This window comes from Halichoerus grypus, chromosome 6 (assembly GCF_964656455.1).
Source record: "Halichoerus grypus chromosome 6, mHalGry1.hap1.1, whole genome shotgun sequence".
Classification (NCBI taxonomy): Eukaryota; Metazoa; Chordata; class Mammalia; order Carnivora; family Phocidae; genus Halichoerus; species Halichoerus grypus.
Window position 1 is genome coordinate 8,409,416 of NC_135717.1, and position 26,801 is coordinate 8,436,216.

Below are 26,801 nucleotides of genomic sequence, written 5' to 3' on the forward strand. Positions count from 1 at the left end.
CTCAGAACCTCAATCCCGCGTATCGAATCGGACGGAATTACACCCCGTACAACGTCCCGACGTGTGTAATGTCCAGTGGTCCGATGGGCAGTGGGTGCTGGCCCCACGGGGGAGGAGCCCTCAGGTAGCGTCTGGCCCTGGAGCCCCGGCGGCAGCAGCCGGGGTCAGGCCTGGGGAGAGCGTATCGGCCACGTGTCCTCTCCTCTGCCCCACGCGCACAAGGGAGCGTGTCCTGTGGCCAGCCCCCCTCCCGGTGTTAGCTTCTGTTAGCGACTGGCGCAGCCCAATGAGCAAAACACGCCTCCTTGAGTAGGATACGTGGAAGTTCTATTGAGACACCCTTCCTACCCCACCCTCCACAAAAAGATGAAAAGTCCATTCGCATCCCCGATTGAGAGAATCCCTTCCCCCTTGAACGACAGGATCATTCTGCTAAACCAGCAGTGGTAGAGAGGGGTAGATCTTATCAGATGCGTTTGAAACACGACAAATGGAGCAGGGAGACGTTTCGAACAGCGTCGATTTGCACAAAGCACATCGAGCTTTCTATGGCGATGTTAACTGAAATTGACTGTCTTTGGATGATTAATGTGAGCTTTGTTCCGGGGGCTGGTGGGCGATGCGCTTGGTGGCCGGCGGTGCTCCCTCCGTTTGACCCTCATGGCATTGGTGCCGTGGGCCACTCCTTAGGTCTGTCTGATCTTCCGCAGCAGAGCCATGGCCTCTGCAGGCCGGCTGGCCAGGGAAGGGCCTCTCAAAAGTTTCTAGTAACTCCCAAGTTGCACAGGAAGCCCTGAGCCCTTTCTGTAGCGACAGGCGGCTCAGATTTCATGTCACACAGCCCATATCGTCAACACCACCATCCCCCTGATTGTTTTGTTCTTACCACACTTGTTTTTCAACAGAGAATCCAGGCCAGAGCCTGAACAGACTATTTCAGGAAGTACCGAAACGAAGAAATGGGTCCGAAGGTATGTTGCAGGCAGGTGTTTTTCTTTGCAGTTAGTAAAACCTAGGAAGCAGCATGTCCTTAGCTGTGCATTTGGGTTAAAACTGTGCAGTGTGATTCTGGCCTGGAACCTGATGGAAAAACAGCTAGTAAGTATAAAACAAAGCACGGGCTCAAGTACGCACAGTCCCTCCTGAGCTGCCCGCACTCTACCGGGTGCGGAAGAGGCGAGGAGAGAAAGCGCCCCTAAGAATCAGTCCCCAAGTGCCATCCCAACCCCCCCTCAGGTTCAAATTACACCGTCCCCCCCGCCCTTCTCAGAAGCGGGCAGGAGCGTTAACAATCGTTGCTCTGAGAAAAATCAGGTGGCTGAGTCAGATGACATACTGCTGCTTCCTTGTACTTCCTTTTAACTCTGAACTGTGTTAAAGGTACTACGGAGTGGACAAATTCCAACAAATTCCAAACGTAATCGGTTCTCCTCTGGGCCCCCCTGCGCTCCTTGGTGCTGCATCTTTAAAGGGGCTCCGCCCCCGCGGTCTGCTTGTTTTGCAATGGTTTGGTGTGGCGGTGCTTACTTAGTAAGGTAGCGGAGAATTAAACTACCATACGTGGAAGGCTTCCAGAAAGAGCCGGGGCCAGCCCCCGGGGCCACAGTAGCTTCCGTGCGTCCGTGCACGTGGCTACTCTGCAGAGCGTCACCAGGTGACCGAGGGTCTTGTCCTGGAGGGAGCTCTGCAAGCTACTCGCCTCATTCATAAATTTTTAAAAGACAGCATGTGACCAAAGAGCCGAAATAGGAAGCCTTCATCCTCTTCACCTTGTATGTGCCCATGACTGATAGGTAATCCACCTCGACCCTTCACCTGCATTTCCCATCGTTGCTTTTTGGGGACACCAGCGTCCAACAGACGTGCAGAACCTTGAGCATAATCCCAGGCCAAAGCAATTGTCGGAGTTGCTTTTAAGTGACTCGCAAACACCACTGCCTTTTTCAGGCCTTCCTCTGGTTTTGTACTGGAGTGGGTGACCTGCTCTCCCTAATCCCGCCCCACGGGTGCCATCCAGTTGGGGTAACCGTGAGAGCTTGTCCCGCTGGCCACATGACCCTGACCACCAGGTAGATTCCGCAGGAAGCCCTTCCTGCCCAGGGCCGCAGTACCCGCTGTGAGGTTGCACACCCAGGAGGTACGGGTCAACGGGAGGCCACGCCTGCCTCCTTAACCGTCACCGGCCTCAACTCGGGAGCTATTGATCAGAATGACCTCTTCGTGCAGCCTTGATTTTTGTTGGTTGGTTTGTTTCACGTCCGGGTTTGATGTCATGGGTGTGGCTTCTCCCTGCAGGTAACATCACGACCCGGATCCGAGCCTCCGATACCGGATCCGATGAAGCAATCAAGTCCATCCTGGAACAAGCCAAAAGGGAGCTGCAGGTGCAGAAAACTGGTACGGAATCCGCTTCTTTGACCACTGTCTTCCAGGGTTAATTAGAAGAATTGTCATGAGTGTCCTGGTTAGCAGTATTTAACTTTAAAAAAAATAAAATGAAAACCCCACACAATAGAACGTGTGTTTTCAGGCACTTAGGCAAGTGCAGAGGGGAGCAGAGGTCTGCGTGATCTCTGTTTTTCTTTTTATCACATCACGCGCTAGCATTGACTCAAGAAGGTGTCCCTGGCCTAGTTAGTCCTTATACTTACGTGGACATGTGGTCTGTGTCAAATTGCCTTTTTCAAATGCCATACGGGCTTTGTTATTTGGGTATATCCTTGACTGAACCCCGAAAAAGGATGGGTGCAAAATAAATCCTAAGCTGCTTCGCAGAACGAACGTTGCTAGGGAGGAGTGGGAAGTTGTAGTAGATGGATGTCCACCTCTGCAGTCAGGCGGCCTCAGGACTCGGCCCTCGGTGCTCCCTGAGAGTTGCCTCGTCCGACAGGAGAGAGCTGCCACGCTTCAGCCTCTCTCTGGCTGAGTTTGACAGCAAGGCACACCGGCCGTAGGTTCAGCTCAGACCTGCTGCCGGAGAGGAGACCGAGTGCCTGGGTTCTCTTGCTCTGGGGTTCAGCATAGGGACGCGCACCCACCCCGTACCCGTGAAGCCCCTGCTCTGCAGAGCCGCTCCCCCGCGGACCTAGTCACGGGGCTTCCGCCAGGCCTGGTGGCAGGCCATCACCCAGTCCCTCCCCTGGCCACGAGGCCCTTCCCCCAGGCCACCCCACTCCCACATGACTCATTCAGTGGTGAGCCCGGAGCTCCCTTCTGGGAACTAGGCCTGGCCTTGGCATTTTTACCTCCCCTGTCCTATTTAAACTAGGTCCACACCCTTGCCCTGAAAGGTAGATACTGTTATCCTACTGCTGATTCTCAAACTCAGGCTCCAAGTGAGACTTACTAAATGGCAGGTCCTGGGTGGAAACCCAGGTCTCTCAGCTCTTGTCCCAGCACCTCCCCCTCTGCAACCATCTGCCTCCTTACAGGGACCCCAGTGCGGTGGGTGGGAGACCGTCCTGTGAGGCCCTGGGGCCTGACACTGGGGGGACCTTCCATTTGATGTAGTTCTTCTTCTCCAGACCAGAGTTGACATGTAAGCCAGCCCCTCCTCTGGGTGGCTGAACAACCAAGAGGCTTGGCCGGGCCCCCTGACAGGGTGGGAGACAGCCCCGGATCGAGAGCAGAAGGGCCCGGTTTCTCCCGCAGACCAGTGCTGGTTCTGCCTGCACCCGAGGGTGCTGTGGGGATCGTGCAAGTCCGAGAAGCAGGGCCCTCGGTCAGCCGGTGAAATTAAGTCCTCGAGAAGCCTAAAAGGTTGTCCCTGTTATTTGAAGCATTTTTCAGCCTCATTTAAAGTGGATAAGGAGCTGGATCCTGTGATTCCGTCCCCCAGATGTGAAGGTGTCCACGAGCTGGCACCACCTGCGGGAGCGTTCAGCCCGGCGCTCCTCAGCCAGAGCCTCGCTCCACAGTCGCCCGGGAGTTGGTCAAAAACGCGGGGCTGCTGCAGCCCCACGCCTGCTACTCAGGCAGACCCTCAGGGCTGGGGCCTGGGCATGTGCATTTTAACAAGCCCAGCGGGTGATTCTGGGGCACAGCCCTCGTTAAGGGTCCTCAATCTAGCCCACCACCCATCCCAAGCTCACAGACGGAAATCCCGAGGCCCAGCCATGCCCTCTGAGTCCCCCAAGGTCGCAGCCCTGGGTTCCCGGGCCAGGGCCTGGCCGCTGTCCCCCCATCGTGGGGCTCACTGTTGCCGGCCACACCGCAGTCACCTGCCCAGGGGACAATAAATGTGGGCCAGCCCAAACACGGCCGTGTCTCACTGGAGACTCCAGGCTCACGCTGCAACCCTTAACAGAAATTACGTCTCTAAAGGTTGACCCAAGCACTACGGTTTTGGAATTTAGCACACGAGAATATTGTTTAGAAATCCTCAGGGGTGATGGCACATCCCTGAGCGTCTGCCCACTTTCCCCGCTCCCCCCACCACACACGCTCGGGGATAATGAACCCTTTCAGATGGCGTGAAGTAAAGGCCAGCGGGTCTCAGAGCGGTGGCGTTAGTCCGTCTGTCCCTGGCCAGACAGGATGCACGCGGGGTCCACTGACCGAGGAAATGCTGGTCCAACTCGAGTGGCTTGGTTGTCCCAGAGAATCCGCATTTTGTGGGAGGCCGGGTTAGAAGGAAGCGGAGGGAACAACAGCGTGCTCCCGACCGGAGGGCTCGGGCCCGCCACCACCTCACGCCTGTGTTTGCTCCGTGCAGCAGAGCCCGCCCAGCCTTCGTCCACGGCCGGCAGCGGGAGCTCGGACGACGCCATCCGCTCCATCCTGCAGCAGGCCCGCCGCGAGATGGAGGCCCAGCAGGCCGCCCTCGACCCCGCCTTAAAGCCCGCGCCGCTGTCCCAGGCCGACATCGCCATCCTGACCCCCAAGTTGATACCCTCCTCGCCCATGTCATCCGTGTCCAGCTACCCTCCGCTCGCCCTGTCCTTGAAGAAGCCCCCCTCCGCCCCCGATGCCAGTGCTTCCGCTCTGCCCAACCCCCCGGCCCTCAAAAAGGAGTCCCAGGACGCGCCCGGGCTGGACCTCCAGGGAGCGGCCGAGTCTGCGCAGGGGGTCCTGAGACACGTGAAGAGCGAGCTGGGCCGCAGCGGCGTGTGGAAGGACCACTGGTGGAGCACGGTGCAGCCGGAGAGGAAGAGCGCCGTGCCCCCCGAGGACACCAAGTCGGAAGAAGCCAGCAGCACCAAGGAGAAAGGTGGCGGCAGCCAGCCGCGGGCCGAGCGCAGCCAGCTCCAGGGACCCTCGTCGTCGTCAGAGTACTGGAAGGAGTGGCCCAGCGCCGAGTCGCCGTACTCCCAGAGCTCGGAGCTGAGCCTGACCGGAGCCAGCCGCAGCGAGACCCCCCAGAACAGCCCCCTGCCCTCCTCCCCGATCGTGCCCATGTCCAAGCCCGCCAAGCCCTCGGTCCCTCCGCTGACCCCGGAGCAGTATGAGATCTACATGTACCAGGAAGTGGACACCATCGAGCTCACCCGGCAGGTGAAAGAGAAGCTGGCCAAGAACGGCATCTGTCAAAGGATCTTTGGGGAGAAGGTAAGGGGTTGGTTCGGGGGCCTGCCTTGTCCCGTCTCTCTGGAGGACGTGGCCATAGCCCCTTTAGTGAGCCACAGAGCAGAAAGGGTCGCCCGCCCCCAAACTTGCGGAGAAGCTGGCCGGTGAATGTTCCATTTGCCACGTCCCCTTAGGGGCGAGACTCTGGGCTAGGCCCCGTCACCCACCACGCTCCTTTTGACTCCCGGTGACACTGTGAGGGGGCGCTAAAGTCGCCATCTGACAGATAAGGACAGTGAGGCTCAGGGAAGTCAACTACATGCCCCCAGCCGGCCGGTGGCTCAGTTCAAGTCCCACCTCTCTGCCAAGTGTGGCCCAGATGCACCTCCGCAGGCTTTTTTTTGGCCAAAAAAGATCTGAGCCCATAGGGAGACCACCAGTGTGCAGAGAAGCAAAAGGCACAGGATAGGAAAAGCTTGTGTCACGTGATAGGCATAATCGTACCTTTCTCATAACTCAGAAGGCGCTTGGTGAAGCGACCTGCCCAGAATCCATAGCTCATGCGGCCCGGGCCATGCCCGCAGCTGGCCCTAAGAGCCCCCATTTCCATGTCTCCCCTCCCAGGCTCATGAAAGTACAATGGTTTGTGAGTAAGCCCCCCCAGACCCTTTCTGTTCTTGGCACTTCCCGGTAACAGATTCTGGATAATGGGGATTTACCAGGGCCGTAAAATACAAGATAAACATAATACCCCAGCATCATTTCAGATTCAGTAAGTAATTACTGAGCATAATGAGAAGCACTCCACTCCCCTAAAAGGCAGCCTCCCTGAGGGGCACGTAGCAGGGGCGGTAGTGGCCTCCGAGGGGCCCCACGCAGGGTCTCCGTCCCCTCCTGCACCCCCCCCCAGCCCCACACTGTCCTGCCTTCCATTCAGTGTTCGCAGCGTACCGTGCCTCAGATCCTTACAACATCTCATTGTGATCTCTTTGTCCTGATTTTGCAAAAGGTGATGGGGTGGAGAGAAGTGAGGATGAGAATTTAAAGTCCCTTGAAATTTCTAGTTCAGTGTTGTAAAAATATCATTTGAGAACATTTAAATAGACATTTGTGCTCATGCCTTAAATTTAGCAGAGACTTAATAGCGTTGAACTTGTTTGGCCCGTGAGTGCAGTTTATTCTGGAACTTGAGAACTTTTCAAAAGAGTGATCGAATGCAGCCCCTAAATATCTCTGGGCTGCATCTGTGTCCTGTGGGGGGTGTTTGTGCCCATACATATGTATGGCCATATGTGAGCGTTCAGAAAACTCGGGCATGTACGTGCAACTTGCTGGTCGTCTGCAGTGAGTCTTACTCCGAGGCTGGCGCCCCCGCCGCCGCCGGCGCACCTCTGGGCCCCCACTGCAGAGCAGGATGTGGTCAGAGAGAGCAAACCTCTCTAAAGGTCAGCCTGGCCCAGCGCCACAAAGACGACTGGCCTCCCGCATCCCGCCAACATCCGCTGCTCCGGCCGCTAAACGGGTCTGTGGCCCCAGCACCTCCACCTTTCGTGACACCACCAAAGAGCAAGATGGTTTCAGCGCTTCCTCCTCAGGGTGTCGGGACGACAGCCCCGCGGCCTCGGCAGGACGAGGCCCTGGGCGAGATCCCAACCCCTCTCCCTGGGAGCAGATAGCTAGGACTGTAACCGTGGGTTCCCCGTGCCAGGGCATCAGCCCACCGGTGACCTTGAAAGCTTATTCCCCCGCCCCAGGCTGGCGCCATCCAGCAGGCAGGGACGGATGGGGCGGGGGCGGGGGTCTGTGCTCAGCCCCTAAAGTGCTCACTGGGTGTCGTCCGTCTCGGCCTCTCCACGGCTCTCTGTGCATCGCTGGCGGATTTTGTCCCCTTGCACTAAATCCTGGCCACTGATGCCATGCCTTTGGTTGCCACTGCAGGTACTGGGCCTGTCCCAGGGCAGCGTCAGTGACATGCTGTCCCGGCCAAAGCCTTGGAGCAAGCTGACCCAGAAAGGCCGCGAACCCTTCATCCGGATGCAGCTCTGGCTCAACGGCGAGCTGGGCCAGGGTGTCCTGCCTGTGCAGGGGCAGCAGGGGCCAGGTAAGGGCGGCCCTGCCCTGGGCCCCTACGGGTGGGGGCGGGGAAACGTACGCGGGGAGGCCGCGAGCTGCCCCCTTCCCGCACAACCTGTTGCCATGAGACCGACTTCAGTTTTGAGGGGAGAGAAGATTGTGCCTAGCTAATTTTATAAGCAGCGGAAAATGAGTTACTAATTAAGAAAATGCTGTTTATACATAAATATAAGTAAAAGTCAAGTAGCTAAATCAGGGAATCAGGAGAGGAAATCAGCCAAAGGCACAGAGGTGAGAGAGAGAACGGGCTCCGGCTTCCACCTGCTCCCGACCGGGGGGTCCCGGCTTTTCCCCAGCAGAGCAGTGCCTGCCTGCATGGCCCCGAGTTCTGGCCGCCCCCCAGAAGGAGTGGGACCTTTGGGGCCCTTACGCTGTCCCCGCCCCACTGCGGGCTGGGTGCATTAGGAAGCTTTAAGCACCTGGGGTTTGTTTCCTCATTTAATTGTAACCCTTTGTCTTATTTAGTTCTCCATTCTGTGACGTCACTACAGGACCCCCTGCAGCAGGGCTGTGTGAGCTCAGGTAACCAGCTGATTTCTGTTGTCTTGTGTGAAATATTTCCCTCCCCTGTACATTTTCCTGTCCTCTGGTCTGTAGCCGGGAGACTCAGAGGACCCCTGGCTCTGGATCTGAAAACACCGTATCCCGTTGGCACGCTAGGTTCTCGTGGTCCTAGTTTCTAATGGAGACCAGGAGAGTCGACAGCTGAGTGAGGGTTTCCTCCAGCGTTTTCCCGCTCACCACCAAAGTCTTTCATCGGTCTGTGGCTTCTAGGTGTGCAGGCTTGGGGGCTGGGGTCCAAGTCAGAGACAGATTCTGTACCCGGGGGGGCTTCCATATGAATAGGAGGGGACAGGATCGGGTGCACGATGCTCCCCCAGCAGGGTCATGGCGGGGAGAAGTTGAGTCCATCTGGAAGAACTTGGGGCCACCTTCAAGCAGGAAGGCTGGAGAAGAAGCAAGCGGCCGGCAGGGTCACAGAAAGGAGATGGCAGAGGGCCCCTGGGAGCTGTTTGGGGTGTGAATGGATACAGAGCCAGTGATGTCCAGAAGAGTGGGGCTGAGGATGCGAATCCAGCCGGGAGGCAGGTGGGGGTGGGGGCGCCTGGAGTGCCCGCCGGCTGGGACCCTCACCTCATCTGAAGCCCCGAGGTCTCTGAGGCGGCATTTCTGCCCTGCGGACCCCTTGCGGCAGCACCGTGCTCCCGGACCCCCTCGCGTGTCCTCCCCGCACTCCCGCTAGCGCAGGGCTTGGCTCACCCAGCTTCCAGGAACAGCCAGCATCTTGAGCTGCTCCTCGTTTTTCCTTTATTTTTCTAAACATGTTGATTAGTCTCCATATCCCATTGATTCATTGAAAACACAAACAAAGCTAAGTGAGGAGCGTGAAGCCCGCCAGCCCGCTGCAAGTTTTACGAGGGGAAACATGTGTAGCACAGGGAACAGCTGGGCGGCAGCGGCCGTTACTGCTGCGAGATGCCAAACCCACTCACAGATGCAGCCCGAGCGGGGCGCTTGCCGCAAAGTTCCTGGCTGAGCTTGTGCTCGGGGTGTTCCCGATTTGAATTTGACCAAAATGGGGGTGCGGAAGGCCATATCGTACCTGGATCGTTGGTCTCCTTGGCTGGACATCTATGTGGAGCGGTTTGTCCACCCGCAGAAGGATCCCAGGTACTTCCTTCTCGCGTCATTTCCGGGTCGCTCAGTTTCGTTGGCAAGCCCCAGAGAACTCACCCAGCCCTGGCTGGCCTTCCAGATGCATCAGGGCAAATAATGCACAGAGTCGTTTGTGTCAGAGCTTTGCAGACATTTGCATGGAAAATCAGCCTTGCCTCTTACTCCCGTGGAAAGCTGGCCTCCCCTTAAGCCCTCTGACAGTATTTGCTGCCCCACCAGAGTCAGGACTAAACTTGGCAGGATGTGACGAACGTTTTTTAGATCAAAATCGCTTGTTCCTAAATAAAACGTGAAGTCTCCTGCAGTTCCAGGTCAGTTATGATCGATGCCAAAATCTCCTCCGTGTGCGAACAAATCCTTAAAAAGAATGGCCTTTCGCTCTTTCATCGAACGGCAGGTAGTTGCTACCGTGTTGGAACTTCCATAGTCACATTCCCAGCGTGGGAAAACCACGCCGGGCTCCTCAGAGGGACGTAAATGGTATTTGTAAGATATCAGATTACTTTATAAAATAAAGCGATGCATAGAACTCGTGGAGAGTCTGCAGATTGGCGGAGGCAGGGAGCCTCTGGATAAAAGTGAGCACTGAAGAACTTCTCAGTGGTTTCTGTGAAGAGGTAGCAGGCGGGTCTCTCCCTGTGTCTCCTCAGCCAGACGGGAGACGGATTGCAGACCGTTTCACCCACCATGCCCGTTGTCAGTCAGCAAGAGGGAATCCGTAGAAACAATAAGCATGATGATTGTGGAGAGAAATGGAAAAATATTTCATATATCCTAGGAAAATAAAATTTTTTTAAGATTTATTTATTTAGTTTAGAGAGTGCACACGCATGCGTGCAAGTGTGGGGAGGGGAGGCGGGCAGAGGAAGAGAGAGAATCTCCAGCAAACTCCCCGCCGAGTGCGGAGCCGGATGCGGGGCTCGATCCCAGGACCCTAAGATCATGACCTGAGCCCAAACTAAGAGTTGGACACTCAACTGACTGAGCCACCCAGACACCCCTAAACTTTTTAATATCATGATGGTAGCTAAGCCAAAATGTTTCTGTGGATTGGCAAAGACTAGAAAGTGCTTGTCAAAACAAGAAGGACGATTATCACAGTGGCAAGATTGTGGGTAGTAGTTTTCCTTGTTTGAAATTTCTTTACTATCAGTGTTATCCTTTCAAGAGTATTTCTAAAAATCAAAGTAGCTGAGCTTTTCAGTATGTGGAATTTAGATTCGAAAAACAGAATTATTTTACGATGATGAGTATTGGTAAATCATCAGGATGGATGCCCATAGGAGACTCCAGAATCTTCCCCGGCAGAGTAGAGAATCAGTGTCTCTGAGGAGAGCTTCAGCAATGCTGCCCCAAAGGTACGGTAGTGAAGCCCCCGGTTCTAGGATTTCCCCAGGATTCTGCTTCTCTGTTCTCACCGTGGCTACCACGGAATCCTTCCAAGAGGCCCCCCGGACCTAGAAAGATGCTGTCCTTGGTCGTGGCTCCACGAGGCCTGTGTCGAAGGCGGCTCAGCATGGTAGAACCAGCTGCCTGCGGGAAGATCGTTCCAACCCTGGGTTGGTTGGTTCCTGAACATTGGCGAGAAGCGCCCATCATGTGAGCCTCCAGGCCTCTGAGCTGGCCTGGTGGTGAGGGTAGCCTCCCAAGTGTGGAAGGACTCTGGAAGACTGGCCTTCTGTCCACAGCCCTTCAGTGAGAGAGGTATGGTCTCAGAGCAGAGAGTGAGAGGGCCCAGTGCAGGGCTCTGTGCTCAGTTACCATGGCGATAAGGTGCCCACGAGTAGAGTGGCCTCACTCATCTGAACAGCAAACTGCTGATGCAAGAATCTGTTTGCCTCACTAAAGAATTCCTGTCTGCCTCTTTCTGCCCGGCGCTGTCACCCCTCAGGGTCTCTGTTTTCCTTAATGATCTGTGTGTCGAGCTTGCTGATGAGTTTTACGAGAGAGAGACTGAACTTTGAATTACATCACCAGTTCCTTTTGGTGACCGGAACCATTCCTGAATGTTCCTTTGATGATCTGAGCGTTGGGGCGACGGCCTTGGACATTCAGGAAGGTTGATGCCCTTTTCTGCTGGTGACCTGTGCTTTTTCTTGGAAGCTGTGGGGGCCTTGATGAAGAATCAGGAGAGCAGGGAGTTCCATGCCAATCACATGAGTACCTTTAAAGGGGGGGGGGGGGCGGTTAAAGGCCAGAACTTCCGATCAGATGCTTGTTAATGTATTTCCAGGCAGTCTAGTCCTCTGCAAACATTTTTGAGTTGGCTTCTTTCAAAGTTCCCAGTGTCTTGGGGAGGGGCGTCTGCAATTCTATCCAGGGTCGTCTTTGATCGAAGATGGCAAACGTATTTGAAGGTGGAGTTGACGGGGAGGCCTTTGGGGATTGATTCTCCACGTCTTCCTTTTGTCTGTCTTCCATCCCAGGTATCGAGCATCAGCCGACCTCACACTGCTCAGCAATTGCGGGGCTCTGGGGAAGCCAAGAAAGCACTTACAGAAGGGGGGGCTGTGAGGCTTGTTTTCTCTGAGTGGGGCCTGCTCTCCATGCTATCAGGCAGCAGGCTTTTTTAAAGGGAAGAAAACCTTGAGGTTCAAGGAAGGGAGTTGCGTGCGTGCATACGTATAGCTAGGTAGGTAGGTAGGTACGTAGGTAGGTACGTAGATCGGTAGGTAGGTACGATCTAGTAAACCACTGGATTTTTTTTTTTCCATTTTCCTTCCCTGAAGCTCATTTCATATTCACAGTTCCTTGGTGTGATTAATCTTTTTGCCCCAAGGGAAGGAAGGAGACAAGAGACAATCTAAAAGGGGCAGAAAAAAAGGAGGGGGGGGACAGATTTCCCTGGATGCAACGTCAGTCATTACATTACAGAGAACAAGCGCGCTCTGCTTTGTACGCGAGCATTTGGTTACTGTAGCTAATAAGCTTCCACCCCGGCCTCAGATGGATTATTGCAAACTGTCTAAGCGATAGGGTGGCCCAGCCTCCTCGGATTAATTCTAAAACATCCAGCTTTTTTCCCAATGTGTCAGTCAGGGACTGTGGGTTCCAAGTCTTCTCCCCCCGTGGAGAATTCCATGGCTCCGTGTCACTGTTCTCAGTCAGCAGGGCATCAGCTGCCTCTTGAGGGGACAGCTGCTGCAGTGTCTTGAATGTGGGTGGTCTCACATGTGTCCCCTCGCTGACATGATGGCCACGGGCTGGGTGCTGTACGTGGCCTCATGCACCCAGGAGAGTCCCGTGGCCACAGCCCCTGGTGAGGGACAGGCTGGCATTCCTTTGTAATATGCATAATGACTCTCGTTTCGTGCCTGTGAGATGACCAGGAAAATATGTCCAGGGTTTTAGCGCTTTGAACTCAGCAATAGGATTCTCATGTAGGCATTTGGATAGCGTGTTAATAGGAAAAGGAGGGGCTAGTTGCACCCCCCAGAAGATTCCATGGCACTGTCTAAAACTCATCATCCGGCGCCTTAGACTAGACTTGATTTGATTTTTTTTCCCCTTTTCTTTTCTTTCTTTTTTTTTTTTAAGATCTTATTTATTTATTTGAGAGAGAGAAAGAGCATGAGCGGGGGGAGGGGCAGAGGGAGAAGCCGGCTGAGCAGGGAGCCCAATATAGGGCTCGATCCCAGGACCTGCGCCAAAGGCAGACGCTTAACCGACTGAGCCACCCAGGCGCCCACTTCTCTTCTCATAAGAATAAATCGACAATAGTAACTGCTGGTTTTCTCCAGAAAGAATTACTCTAACTCCTGAAAAGATTTGTATATAACTGACTTATACACAGCCACAGACAACAGAGAGACAAAGGAGAATTCTGGAAGGCCACGTGTTAACCAGAAAGTGCCCCTCCCTGAGCCAGCGGCTGCTGCTCGTCCTTGGACATGGGGCTCAGCCTTGTGCGCCCGCTCATCATCGCCAAGATGTGGTGACACGGTGGCTTTCAGAAGACTCCGTTCATTTCTTTCTTTCTTGGTTGAAACCTCCATGAGGATGCTTTTATTATATCAAGAATGCCATGATAAAGAAATAACTGCCTCTTCTAAGGTCAGAAGAGACAGGTTTCGGGATGCAGGTGCCTCCCTTCCTGTTGTCTGTCATCGGGCAGGTGTGGGCGCAGGCCCCGCAGTGCTGACGGGGCCCCAGCGAGGGGCTGGGTCGTGCAGGGCCGAGGCGCCAGGGAGGAGGACATTACAGATGGAGCTCTGCGGGCGGGAGGGTCATAGCCGGGGAAGAACGTGCATGCGTGGAACCTTTGCAAAAGGTGAGAAGCCCCTCGTTCAGAGGGCTTTTTTTTTTTTTTCTTTTAAAATGACAGCAGGGGGCGCCTGGCCGGCTCAGTTGGTGGAGCGTGTGATTCTTGATCTCGGGTCTGTGGGTTTGAGGCCCACGTTGGGTGTAGAAATTACTTAAAAATAAAATATTTTTTAAAATAATAATAATAGGAGCGCCTGGGTGGCTCAGTCAGTTAAGCGTCTGCCTTCGGCTCAGGTCATGATCCCAGGGTCCTGGGATCGAGCCCCGCATCGGGCTCCCTGCTCGGCAGGGAACCTGCTTCTCCCTCTACCTACCTCCCCCCCTGCTTGTGCTTTCTCTCTCTCTCCCTAATAAATAAATAAAATCTTTAAAAAAATAAAATAATACCAGAGTGACGGGAGGAAAGTGGATGCTGGGGGAATTTTGTCTCTCCTGTGTGTAACTGCTGTTGTCGTGCTGGCCAGAGGCTTGTGTAGTAAGAAGGAAAGTGCAGACGCGGGACGGACAGAGGCACCTTGCTCTTTCTGGGTGACCTTGGCGACCTGCCCCTGGCGGTGTTGGGCCTGGGGTGCTGGCCTGCTGCCTGTCGTCCCGAAGTGCTGCTTCCCCCGCCGGTGGCTCTTTCTCGAGAGGAGGTGAGCCTGAAGAGTGTATGCTCCAGAGCCAGCCAGGCCTGAAACCCCCAGCCGGGGCAGGCCTTAGGGAACTTCCCACCAGGGCCTAGAAAGTTCCTGGCTCACCTTGGGTGCAGTGCCGTAACTTGCTCTTCCAAGAACGAGGTATCTCCCCGTGCCTGCCAGGATGGTCCAGGAAACTGTGCTCTGTGCATTTCCTTCTAATTAATGTCTTTCAAAAATTGTCAGCCTTATCTCGGCTAAGCTCGGGTGAGAAGGGGTTTGGTTGTACCACAGCTAATCCTTCGAGAGTGACGAGATGCAGGCTGGGGCGCAGCAAGCCCACAAGGGCCTCAGAGGGGGGCCCCCTCCCAGCCGGCACGCCACAGGACAGGAGGCTGTCCTCTCTCAAATTCCCTCAAAATGTGACTCGTCGGGATCACCTCCCCCTCGTGCTCGTGCCCGTGCTGCTTTTCAGCTCTCGTAGCCACTGGGACTATTGTGTGATTCGTCGCGGGGGACCAGTCGCATGACCCTGAAGCGGCCCTACTACAACATTAACACAGGAGGGCCGGGGAGAGTGGAGGCCCAGCCCTGCCTGCCCTCCCCTGGAGCACGCTGTACCTGAAGGCCCCGCAGAGGCCTCCCTAGGCAGCCAGCACTGAGCAGGCAGGCCACTTGGGGTTTGCTCTCAGGCAGATGTCGGCCTCACCGTTCCCGGGAAAGGCTTCTCTGGCATAAAGTGGGATTTGCCACCATGCCTCTACCAAAAGAAAGAGGGGAGAGAATTAGAGTAACTCAAAATAAGAGATTTATTTGACTTTCTTAAAAATTATGATTTGTGGGGTTTTCTTGAATAAATGAAGTGCACCATGATTATAAAAAGGCAAGATTTCAAAGGGCTTACACCCTTTTTTAAAAATAAGTCGCCCACCTTCCCTAATCCCCCAGGTCCCCAACCGCCCTCCCCAGAGATGACCCTGTTCCTGGTTTCCTGTAGCCTGTCCCTATATCTAGATACTGTTCCGCACAGAAGGGAGCATGCAGGCCTCAAGGTCCTGGGCCTTGCTCTTCTCAACTAGCAATATATGGTAGAGACTTCCTAGGCTAGTACACAAAGAATTTCCTCCTCCTCTTTGTACAGCCATAGGAAATCCCGTATCTGGATATGTACCGTATTTCATTTAACCAATCACTAGTGAGAGAGATGTAAACTATTTTTAACATGGGGCGCCTGGGTGGCTCAGGCGGTTAAGCGTCTGCCTTCGGCTCAGGTCATGATCTCAGGGTCCTGGGATCGAGCCCCACGGGGAGTCTGCTTCTCCCTCTCCCTCTGCCCCTCCCCCCCCCCACTTGTGCACGCACGCTCGCTCTCTCTAATAAATAAAATCTTTTTTAAAATAAATAAATAAATTACTTTTAACAGCAAAACCTAAGAAACTATCCCACAGTCAGCAGCCTCGAGCGTCCGTGAGCAGCAATGAGACGAGGCAGGCTCGGTGGACTGCCAAGGGCTCATCTGGCCTCTGCCAATGAGCGATTGTGTGGCCCCAGGCAAGTGACTCCATCTCTCTGAGTCTCCGTGTCTTCTATAAAGGAGAGAAGACAGTACCTGTCTCCTAGGCTGTTGGGAGGTTTAAACAACTTTGTGTACAGAAGCCTCTGGAACGAGCTGGCACAGAGGAAACGCTATTTGAACCTTTACTTCTGCCGCCACCACAACCAGTACTGTTCTACGCCGCTTCGTGTGTGCATGGAGAGCTGCAGGGTCATACACGTGCACACCCCAAATGTCAGGCCTCTGGCTTTAAAAGAGGAAAGAAGTCCAGCCACTCACTCCTTGGGTGGAGCTTTGTCGAGCGCAAACGTCGCTGGGTCGCAGCTGGCTCCACGGGCCCGCCAAAGGAGGACCTGCGCACAGCTCTCCAGATTCTTGGCTTCTCTGAAATGCCATCCGTCTTCGGAAGTTGCCCGTCCATCTACCATTGTGTAAAGTTGACCCCAAATCCTGAGCTTCCAGAATAAGACTGCAGGTTATCGCTCACGCCATCGGGAGCAAACCGTTCTGGAACCAGGCCATCTTGTCAGGATATAGGGGTGACTGTCGGCGCAGGTGAGCGACAATACCATCCCCCTCCGTGCCAGCACACCCCGACTCTCCTTTCGGAGAAAGCCCTTGCAGGCCCTGGTCACTGGCCTCTGGACACGTCTGCCTTCTCTCCCCTTTAGACTTTCTTTGGAAAACAGAATTTACAGTACATTGGGCATTCAGTGCAAGAAGCAAAAGTAGGTCATAGGAGCAAACGAGGACTTGGGTTTTCAGTGGTTTGGTTCTAGGGAAGGCTGAAGAAAGCTTAAATGCCTAAACATCCTCAAGTAGTTTTAAAAAGGTGGTAGGAATAAAATGAGGAAACTCATATATCTGTGTCTCTCGTGTGCTGGGCACAGTGCTAACACCTTTAATCCTTCATCAGTAAGTGGAAATGATTTCCCCCATCTTACGGATGGAGAACACCAAGGCCCAGAGATGAGAGGTGATTTGTCCCCAGTCAAGAAGATGGAAAAGGCAAGAAGATGGTCCTGAGACCAGCGGCCCAGCTTGGGTCCAGGCGAGCTGTCACTCACCCCTGAGGGCTCAGTCCCCCCCACCATGGGGGAGGGGTTGGTCCTTGGAACTACGCTCAGAGAGAAGTCAAGGCCACATTTCAAACCAGGGAACAAAACTGGGCTCAAATTACACATTTGAACAAATAGAAAAAAGCAGATCCAGACAAAAGACAGTAAAAAATCCGATACCTCCGTTACCCTGGGATGCATCCCTTGTATTTCAGCCAGGAGCTGGGCAAGAGAAGAGGAGAGAACCCAGGGACAAGTCAGTGGCAGAGGCAGACCCAACTCTATGAAGTTTTGCGGTGGAACATATATAATCCATCCGGCCCGTGAGACGGGTCCATGCTGCTTTGAAACCCTTCCCATCTACATCCAAGGAAAATACACACGGTGGCCCAGGGCCCTCTCCCTTGCTGAAGGACAGACCCGCCCTTTGGCTGTCTTGCCCTCTCCCTGCCGGCGGCCCTGAGCTGGCCCGGCCTCCCCCGGCGCCCCAGCCCCATGCACGCTGGCCCTTGGGCCACGTCAGGGTCCTCACGAGGTGTGAGGAGGGCATCTCAAGAGAGCGAGCCAGGAGACTCCATCACCGGCCTCATCTTGATTTTGTGTTTTGTTCTTCCCTTTGGAAGTGGATTCCCTAAATATAGCCTGAGTCTGAATTGGCAGATGTTGGATTTGTCCTTTACAAGAGGACCAAAATTAGTCTGTCATTTGGCACCTAAATAAAGCAGCCAAACTGCCTTTGTACCAACTTTGCGACAAGGAGGGACTGAAGTTGCAGCATTTTGTCTGATAAGGAAACTTTCTTGGAAGCTGTTCGCAGCACCTCCGAAGCCCAAAGCTGGGGGGAGAGGGAGAGAGAGGACGCCAAGTCCAGAGGGACGTGCCTTCCTCCTGGCTAGACCTGCTCGGCCCCGAGCTTCACGGTTAGCTTTGTTTCCACGTGGTTGAAATACCTCCTGAAATCGGAAGAGAGAATCAATACTCCACCGAAACAGCAACTGGAGAGAACAGCCGTGGTTCCTCTGTTTTGGGGAGGAAAAGAACAATCTGTCCAGAGTGCCTGGAGCCGGGTGAGGAGAGGGGCTCCCCAGGGGCAGCAGAAAGATGTTATAATCAATTACCACATCATAACACTGATGTATGATAATTACGGAGTGTTTCTCCTGAGATAGTGCTGCGTTTGGCTGGGATACAGTTCTTTCATGGTCCACTGCCTGATTAATATGCAAATAATAGGCTGATTGCATGATGAATGCAGAAAATGAGTTCGCTGATAACGTGAGCACTGAAGCGGGAAGATGATAAATTACTTTTACTGACTGTCCTACATTAAGTACCCTTTCTCAACAATTTCATCACAAATTAAGTAAAGCAGTATGGAGAGATTAGGAGGATGTGTAAAATAACGCACCTTAATAGCTTTCCTAGTACCGTCTCGGACGGCGGAGATGTTACTGGTTCTGCCCCGCACGACCCGGTGCTGGGTCGGCTCACCCACCCGCGTCCGGATGGAAAGCCGAGGCGCAGCCCACCACACCGGCCTGTTCGGCGGCTGCCGTCAGCCCTGGATCCTCTAAGGAACATTCCGTCACAGCCCAAACATCATTACCCACACGCCAGGCTGCCTGGCGGTGTTATTGAGAGGGGACGGGCTGCTCTTGGGGCGGACGCTCGAGCCTCTGCACAGATGGGCACTCCGAAGCCTGCGGTCCCCCAGGGTGCCTGGGGGAAGGAGAGTTTCTGAGCTGCAGGCCTAGAAGGCTCAGGAACAAAACCATATTCAAAACCACCTCTTCGAAATCTGGGAAAATTAATTCCGCTCTCAACACAGCGTGTGTGACCTGTCCGCCAGGGAACGTGGCTGTCGGTGAAGGCCAGGCAGGTTTGCCCAAAGCCAGAAAGGAAGCCTGGAGAAAAAGAGAGGACACGGGCGTGCGGGCGCACACGCTCACTCACGCTCACACAGTGATTAATCTTTGATTACAGCAAAGCAATTTAACTAGAGGGTTTGTTTTTTCCCATCTCGGTAATATATATTTAGACTGTTTGTATGACATACATTTTCTCTTAATGCACAGGGACGCATTGATAAGTGTTCATACACACAGCTGGTTCAGTAATAAGGTTATTGAAGGTAATTTGAAAGCATTATTTCTAAATCAGTATGGATCTTCAGAAAAGCTGGCAACCGGGTGAGCACCGAGCTCCTGAAGCAGGGCCAAGTGTGTCGCCCAGTGCAGCTTCTGCAGCTTTGCCAGGCTGAGTTCACTACAAAAGACGAATTGTAATTTAAGGAGCGTTTTTAATTTTGAACTGAATTAAATGAACGTTGAATTCCCAAACTCGCCTTTGATGTGCGTGTTCCCTTCAGAGCTTATAAAACATGCACTAGAAATATGAGGATCCCCGAGAGAGGGCAGACGGACGCCCCAAATCTTCCAGGCAGGACGGCGCCGCCTGGGTCAGCCCAGGATTGAGGAGAACGTCTCTCCCCCCATATGCTTTCCCAGTTTGGGGAGAAAAGAGAGTGAAAAACCACCTCGAGAGTGAGGGAAGTGCCCGGTTGCACAAGATGGTGTCTGATGGGAGGAGCCGAGCATCCGTAGACCTCCGGGTGACAGAGGCAACATCTCCTGCGCCCCCGGGTGCTGTGCGCCCGGCTGAGGTGACCAGCCAAGGACGGTCCTGCCGCCTCCCACCGCGGGCCCACCACCACTGCCAGACCCAAGAACTCAACACCCCCCTCTGGTGAAATGCACCCAACCTTGGACTCAGCCTTGTCTCCCCAGAACTGCTCCCTTCAGTGACTAGCACCCCGTGCCCGCCCCCCCGTCGTCTAAGCCAAAGTCTGGCAGCCCATCTCCATCCTTCTCTTCCCCTTACGCACCCTCCCAAACACGCTCATGTGCACGCACGCACACACGCACATAGGCACACACACAGTTTCTATTTCCTAAGTGTCTCTCGGATTCTTTTGCTTCCCAGGCCCGTGGTCCCCACCCTGGAGCACGCCTCAGAGCCTTCTTTCCAGATGGCACATCCGGCTGCCCACCCCCCCACCCCCCCCCGCTGCGGCCCCTTCCCTTCTTAGTGTGTGACCCAGCCCACCCAGGCTCAGCTTCCATGTCACGGTGACACCCGCCCCCCCAAGCGCCCCCGCCCTGCTCTCGTCTCAGGGTCTTTGTGACCATGACTTGCTTCATGACATCTGCCCGGCTCCCCACTGTGCCCCATCCCCTAGCACCCTGCCTGGCACTTAGAAGGGCCCCCTCGTTGAACGAAAGACACAGGCCCTCTCTCTTCAAGTGGCTTAGAGGTCAAGTTTGGGGAGGTAAGCTTTACGTGGCCCAAGTTAAGGAACAACCTTACTTTTATGGGGGTTTTTTTCTTTGTTAATAAGTAAAGTATTTCGGCTTCTACGTCACTATACGAGTTTCCTTGGACAAGTTTTAAAAAATGTTTTGCTCTCGCACACGCACAGCCCGGTACCTACTGTGCAACAGAGATCTTGTCTCATCTGCCTGCCTTCTGTGCTGGCAGGGGGCCGGGTGTATGAGGGAGGAAGCACTGATGTGCTGTGTTCCAGAAGAAACTAGGACCGACAGTCGTTTTCCCTTTCCTGGGACAGCAGGCGGTCCCACCCAGCCCGTCGGGCCCCCTCCCCAATTCTTCCTGCCCCAAACCTTGCACAGGTTACTCCTTTCTGCCATTGGGAAAAAAAAAAGAAAAAACAAGGGATCTGGTAGGTTTGCTGAGATATTCAGTGATTTCAGGCAATGCCCGGACTGGCTCAGGGCCAGAGAGAGTGTTGCCAGCCCAAGGAGGGGGCAGGCAAGGCCTGGGTGTGGGTGTGTGTTGATGCCACCGCCCGTTTGGGAATGGACCCTTCCTGCGGGTGGGGGAGACTGCCGGGGACCCTTGGGAATGGGACCTGGTGAGGCCCCTTCCCTTACTCCCCCATGGCGTCAGACTCAGGCCTCGGCCTTCGGGAAGAAGGCTGTTTTGTAGCGTGGACACACCTTAGTACGTTATTAGGTTCCTTCTGTTCCTTTCTCAGTAGAAAATATAAAGGGGTGTAGAAAGTTCTGACATCTATTAAAGTATCCATGTATTTTGTTTCAAGCCCATGCTAATCCATCAAAAGGCTGCTCATGCTCAAAAACAAAAAACTCCACATTTTCTCTTGGCCTGGAGAAGTCGGCAGTGGTCCTAAGGGGCCGCGAGTGTCTGCTGTCTGACCTGGAGGTGGGGTTCGGGACTGAGGAGCCCGTCTAAACAGCCACCACCGCTGGGGCTGGGTTTGGCATTGGGGACATCGGTAAAGGGGTCTCACGTGACCGTGTGGGGTAGGTCTGATGGATTTCTGACAAAAATACAGGAGAGCAAATGAGCGTCACCGTGCACCTTTAAGGTGGAGGGGCTCAGGTTGGGGGGTGGGGGCTCTCCTAGAAGAAGGCAAGCGAGCCCCGACACGGCAGCTTGGGTTCAGCGGCTCCATCACGGAACCCACATCTGAACTCCACTGAGAAGCATTGCAGACTGCTGGTCACCCTGTGGTGGCCTTCGAAGCTGTCAGCCCTGTCCACTGGGAAGGCCTTGAGCGGGGCAGGCTCCTTCCAGGCCACCAGGGCTCCCGCTGGACCCAGGATGCAGCACCAGGTGCCTCAGGACCTTTTGCACACCCTGGCCCCACTGTAGAGCCGCAGCTGGAGAGCCTGCCATACCCCCTCTGGCTCCGTCTTCCACTCTGCCCCTCCCCCGTGCACCCCCTTTTCCTCGTCTCCTTGATTTCCTCCCTTGCTCCCATTTCCACGTGCCGGCCCCCGGCCATGCTGCTCCCCGGCTCTGTTCGGCAACCCCCCACCCCGCCAACTCCTCCCTCCCGTCTCCCATCTCCCCATACTTGTCTGTCTTTATAGTCACTTGGAATTTCCTGGCTTGGCAGGGGCTCAAAGCCTAAACTATGGACATAATGAAAAGTGGTGCATCAGACCAGCCACCAGTTAAATAATGTTTGGGTTCTTGTCAGAATGTCACAGAGTACCCTGTCATTTTGTTTCAGCAACTTGTCCTTCTGAATGCACAGTTCGCCTTATGGCATGCCAGCAGTAAAAATGTCACTTACAATAATTACTTTTTGGTGAAAATGCTTGCTGACTTCCTACCTTCAAGCTGTTTTTTACACAGTGGGGAGATAATAAGAAATGACTTTATCCTGACTGCTCAAATGAACACTAAATGGAATTTGGGTTATTATTACTGCAGATAGAGGGCCGGGTATGGAAATTTCAACGGTGGATCGGATAAACTGCAGGGAGATGTGTCTCTGGAAATTATGGCGGGTGAGCGTTTTCAACCGACTTCTGTTGAAAACTTAAGGCAGCTGTTGTTTGCCTGCTGTTTTTGGAATATAATATTTTTCATAATCCTTTTATAGTTCCTGGATGCCTCATGAATTTCGGAGGGCCTCAAGTCACTGCCTCTGCTCTCTGTATCTTACTAACCAAGCGACTCCTGTGCAAGATTCGAAGCTTTGCAAAAAAAAAAAAAATGTAATCCACATGGGTCACTTCTTAATGTAACACCTTAGTATTGCTGTCAATATCGGGTAGATGAGCTGTGTGCCGGGGCTTTCCCAGTATGCAAATTGCCCGTTTTCGATTGGCCCAGCCCTGCAGTCTGCGGGCGCCACCAAAGCAAGATGGGTGTCTGATTTCTCTTATCCTCAGTGCCCAGCGGACTGCATGGCACAGAGTAGGCGCTTTCAGAATGCTTGAGTGAGCGAGCGAGCAAATGAATGAATGAAGGGCAGGCACGCGGCTACTCCAGTGACTGCCAGACAAAGGGTGGGTGGAAACACAGAGGCTTTCCACTATCAGTCTGGTTCAGATCCTTCTCCACCCACGTGACCTGGACAAATCATATTGCCTGTCTGTGCCTTGGTTTCCCCGCCTGGAGTGCGGAGAATCGGATGCAGCCGTGTGTAAACACCCTCCGTTTATCACTGGGTACTACGTGCATTCTGGTTCCCTTCCCTAATCCCAGTAGTGGGTTGGCTTTTGGGTGCTGGCCATCCCGTTTTTGAGATTCATGCATGGTGACATATGGATTGTAGAGCAATCGTGTCCTGGAAGGCAGGCCCAGTCGTGCTGCCACGAATGGACACCGGGTTCGGGCCCCACTGTACGGTGGACTGTTCTGAATACAGAACATCTGACCGGTTCCTGGCTGTGTCACCAGACAGGACATCTAAAGTCTGTCAAAGGAGGGAAATGGATATACCTGCCTCACACTGTGTGGTCCTTGTGAGGAGCGCGGTTGGTCATTCTCGTGAGCCCTAGCCCAGGGCCTGGCACGCAGGGAGTGCATGAGAAATGATGTTAGCTTACATAGGAGCTGCTCTTACGAATGATGATAAAATAAGGCTTCTTTTTTTATTTATTTGAGAGAAGAGAGCATGAGCTGGGGGAGGAGCAGAGGGAGAGGGAGAAGCGGACTCTGTGCTGAACATGGAGCGTGACGCGGGGCTCGATCTCACGACCCCGAGATCATGACCTGAGCCAAAACTAAGAGTTGGACAGTTAACCGACTGAGCCACCCAGGCGTCCCAACAAATACATTTCAATACAATTTAATAACCGCTTTTAAAAACAAAACAAACAAACAAACCCATCAAATTCAGGTTGTGTTTCTTAGCACCAGCCATGTGGGAGGTTCAGTCCTCACTGCAACACTGTTGGCATTTTCCAGATGAGGAAGCCAGATGTCCCAAGAAGTCGTGAATGTCATTCGTGTGAACACAGCCGGCTAGTAGAGGTAGCCCCATCCCCGAGTTCATATCTTAATGCCAAGCCCAGGACTCCTGCTTTTTTTTTTTTTAATTATTTTTAATTACATGGAGTGGAAGAAAGCCTTATTCCTTCACCTTCAGAAAGTATTGCTTTAGACAGAAGCCTCTGTTTACTGATACTTGGAAAACAAAACAAAAAATAATATTTCTTCTTTTCTTTGGACAACATCTCTTGTTCTGTCAAGATGGACAAGGACAGGCAACCACGTGTCCTTCCTGCACCCAGGGGCGGGGCTGCCTTGCGGGGGGCTCTGGAGCTTGTTTCTGGTTTGGCTTTGGTTACTGAGTTTGCTGGTTCAGGTGCTGGAGCTGGGTGCTTACTGGAAACAGCTTTCTAAAGAAATGACTCTTTCTGGGCACCTGGCTGGCTCAGCCAGTTAAGCATCTGCCTTCGGCTCAGGTCATGATCCCGGGGTCCTGGGATCAAGCCCCACATCAGGCTCCCTGCTGAGCAGGGAGTCTGCTTCTCCCTCTCCCTCTGCCTCCCTCTCTCTGTCTCTCATGAATAAATAAATAAAAATCTTAAAAAAAAAAATAGAAATGACTCTTTCCACAGTGATGTTCTCAGCATGAGAACTCATGGGGTCTCCAATGGGGCCATTTGCTATTGCATTTGTCCGTGCCTATCCAAACATGGGGGCCTGATTCTGCTTTCCGTGAGCTGAGAGCGCAGTGGTTATCTGTGTGCACATGTGTCTGTCTGTGAATAACGTCCCCCAGAAAGAGCACTCAGCTTCGAGTTGTCTGTTACATTTAGACCCAGACTCAGAGCAGAGTCCAGTGCACACCAGCCCGGCAGCACGCGCCCGGTACCTTTCAAGGCCGAGGTGGGGTTTTGATCTTAAGGGCTTTGAGCCGGGAGCTCCGTCTCGGCTGGCGCCGCACAAAACGGGAAGCACCAGGGCAGTGGCTCCGTGCGGTCTGTCAGGCAGGCAGCCATGCTTTTGACCTTGCTGTGGGTTACAGGACACAAACCTGAGAAGGAATCTGTTTATCATGTGGGGATTCGTACCATCCTTGACAGTCTGCAGTGAGCAAGATGGATGATCTGCCAAATCGGTCCCTCGCATGGGTGAATCAGGGCAAATTTACAGTACAATTTCTTTGCTGCTTCAGATACAAAAATAACATTTGCTGGGTTTTATATCCAGTTGTATGATGACCTGGAGGTGAGCAGAGAGAAGAAATCCGATTTGTAGGATTCATATTGCCTTAAAGATTTATATGGATCATTTCTGCTGTTTATGCCTATCTCTTTTACATCTTTCACAAACCAGTGGGTTGTGGTTTTTTTTTAAGCCAGATTTTCAAGGTTGAGGACACAGGTTTATGTGATGGTGGAACTCTGTTCCTGCTTAGGACAATAAACAGGTTTATCGGTTGAGTTGCAGTTGTTTTATTTGGGATTTTATCTTTCTAGGTGTTTATATGAAAGAGCCCTTGTATTCGGAATACGTTTCCCATCTTCTTGAGTTCAGAGTAGGCTGTTATCCTGGATATGATATGTCCAGGAAAGGATACCCCATGTCTATGGCCATTTGAAATTCAGTCATCACTCAGTGTTAACATTTTGTTTCATCAGGTAGTGAGTATTTTGGGAGGGGGGCGCCCGTGTGTGCTGATGTTCCATGAGTGGCCTGCTTTCTGAGACATATCATCTCTCTGGGGCCAGAGAACCCATGTGAAGACACCTGGCCTGGCCCCTCACACATGGTGCCATGCGGTCTTACCATGTACCCTGCTTGATGGGGGGGCTGGGGAGGGGTCGGGGGAGACCATACCAGACACCAAGCCATCGGCAGATTTTACCTCATGGGTAGGACCACGGTGCTAAATCACTCTGCACTTTCCTTCCGGACACAACCTCTCTCTGTATCTGGTAATTAGGAAATGGCCAAAGCCTTTATTCCAGACATCCCAAAACCAAAATGGATGCTGGGTTTCACGGGTGATGCTGACAGGGAGACCAGAAGGGACCGCTCCCCAACAGAGCACGGGGTGGCACTCCCCCCTGGGCACCTGCGATGGGACAGAGACCCTTCTTAAGAAGGGAGAGCATGGAGACCTGGCTGCTACCCTGGCCCCATCTCTTCCGGCAGTGGCCACAGCATGGGTGGCGTAGATAAACAGAGCTCCGCCTTCAAACTCGCGTCCTAGGGTTTGACGGGGAACAGAGTGGGTGCTCCTCTTCTGTCGGTTCCCTCCAGCTGGGTGCTATGGAGCCCTCCGGGGTCACAGCAAGAACCCACATGAAGTCCCGGGACTCAGTCCTGGGCCCCCCAGCTGGGGCCAGCCGCCGAGACCTTACGTCTCCTCCTCGAGGGTCTTCATAACCGTGGTGGCCACGCCCTGTGGGCAGCCCTCATTTAAAAGAACCCACCCATTCATTTTGTTCTGGAAATTATGGACAGAATAAATCTGCAAATTATAAGTTAGCCAAGGTCCTTCTGAATTAGGGAATGAGGGGGTCCCATTGGAAGAAATCACGACTGCGTGAGCCCGTGGTTCATAGGACAGCAGTTTCTCAACAGAATGCCCTTACGTTGGGCCTTCAGAAACCTTTCGTTTAACCCCCGAGTTTTTCTTCTGTTGCCGTTACGTTTTATTCTGTAAGACAGAACATTAGAGGTTTCTCCCAGCCTTAGAACCATAGCTGCCATGCTGTATGCTTGCACGGGCATTTCACTGATACTTCCTAGGTAAGGAAAGTAGACGTGCGCCGTGAAAGACAGCTATTTTCAGCCCCGGATTGTCGTGTGTTTTAATTACAGAAAGCACTCCAAAGACCTCTGCTAGCTGCAGCCCTGCACCTGAGTCACCGATGAGCTCTAGCGAATCCGTCAAGAGTTTAACTGAGCTGGTCCAACAGCCCTGTCCCCCCATTGAAACGAGTAAGGATGGCAAACCACCAGAGCCCAATGACCCACCTGCCTCAGACTCCCAGCCCACCACCCCTCTGCCTCTTTCCGGACACTCGGCCCTCAGCATCCAAGAGCTGGTAGCCATGTCTCCAGAGCTGGACACCTACGGCATCACCAAGAGAGTCAAGGAGGTGCTGACGGACAACAATCTCGGTAGGTTCCCTCCCTGGCTGCCAAGTCGGGGGGTGCCGGGTTGCTTCCTGTTGGGTTTCTGGAGGGATGGGT

At 53.6% G+C, this 26,801-nt stretch overlaps 1 protein-coding gene across 9 annotated transcripts in view; it reads left to right on the forward strand.

Annotated features, from left to right (window-relative positions):
• The window catches only part of CUX1 (cut like homeobox 1), a 351,030-nt gene that overhangs the window by 283,049 nt on the left and 41,180 nt on the right, over positions 1-26,801 (forward strand). For 4 of the 9 annotated variants that reach the window (XM_078074422.1, XM_078074425.1, XM_078074421.1 and 1 more), the window contains exons 16-21: positions 906-971; positions 2,296-2,397; positions 4,715-5,547; positions 7,444-7,606; positions 8,104-8,160; positions 26,427-26,729. The exons of 3 other annotated variants lie outside the window; for them this stretch is intronic. In XM_078074422.1, coding sequence (XP_077930548.1) covers positions 906-971; positions 2,296-2,397; positions 4,715-5,547; positions 7,444-7,606; positions 8,104-8,160; positions 26,427-26,729 — 1,524 coding nt within the window. The remainder of the gene's footprint in view (positions 1-905; positions 972-2,295; positions 2,398-4,714; positions 5,548-7,443; positions 7,607-8,103; positions 8,161-26,426; positions 26,730-26,801) is intronic. 2 more of the 9 variants (XM_078074423.1, XM_078074424.1) reach the window with 2 other exon arrangements.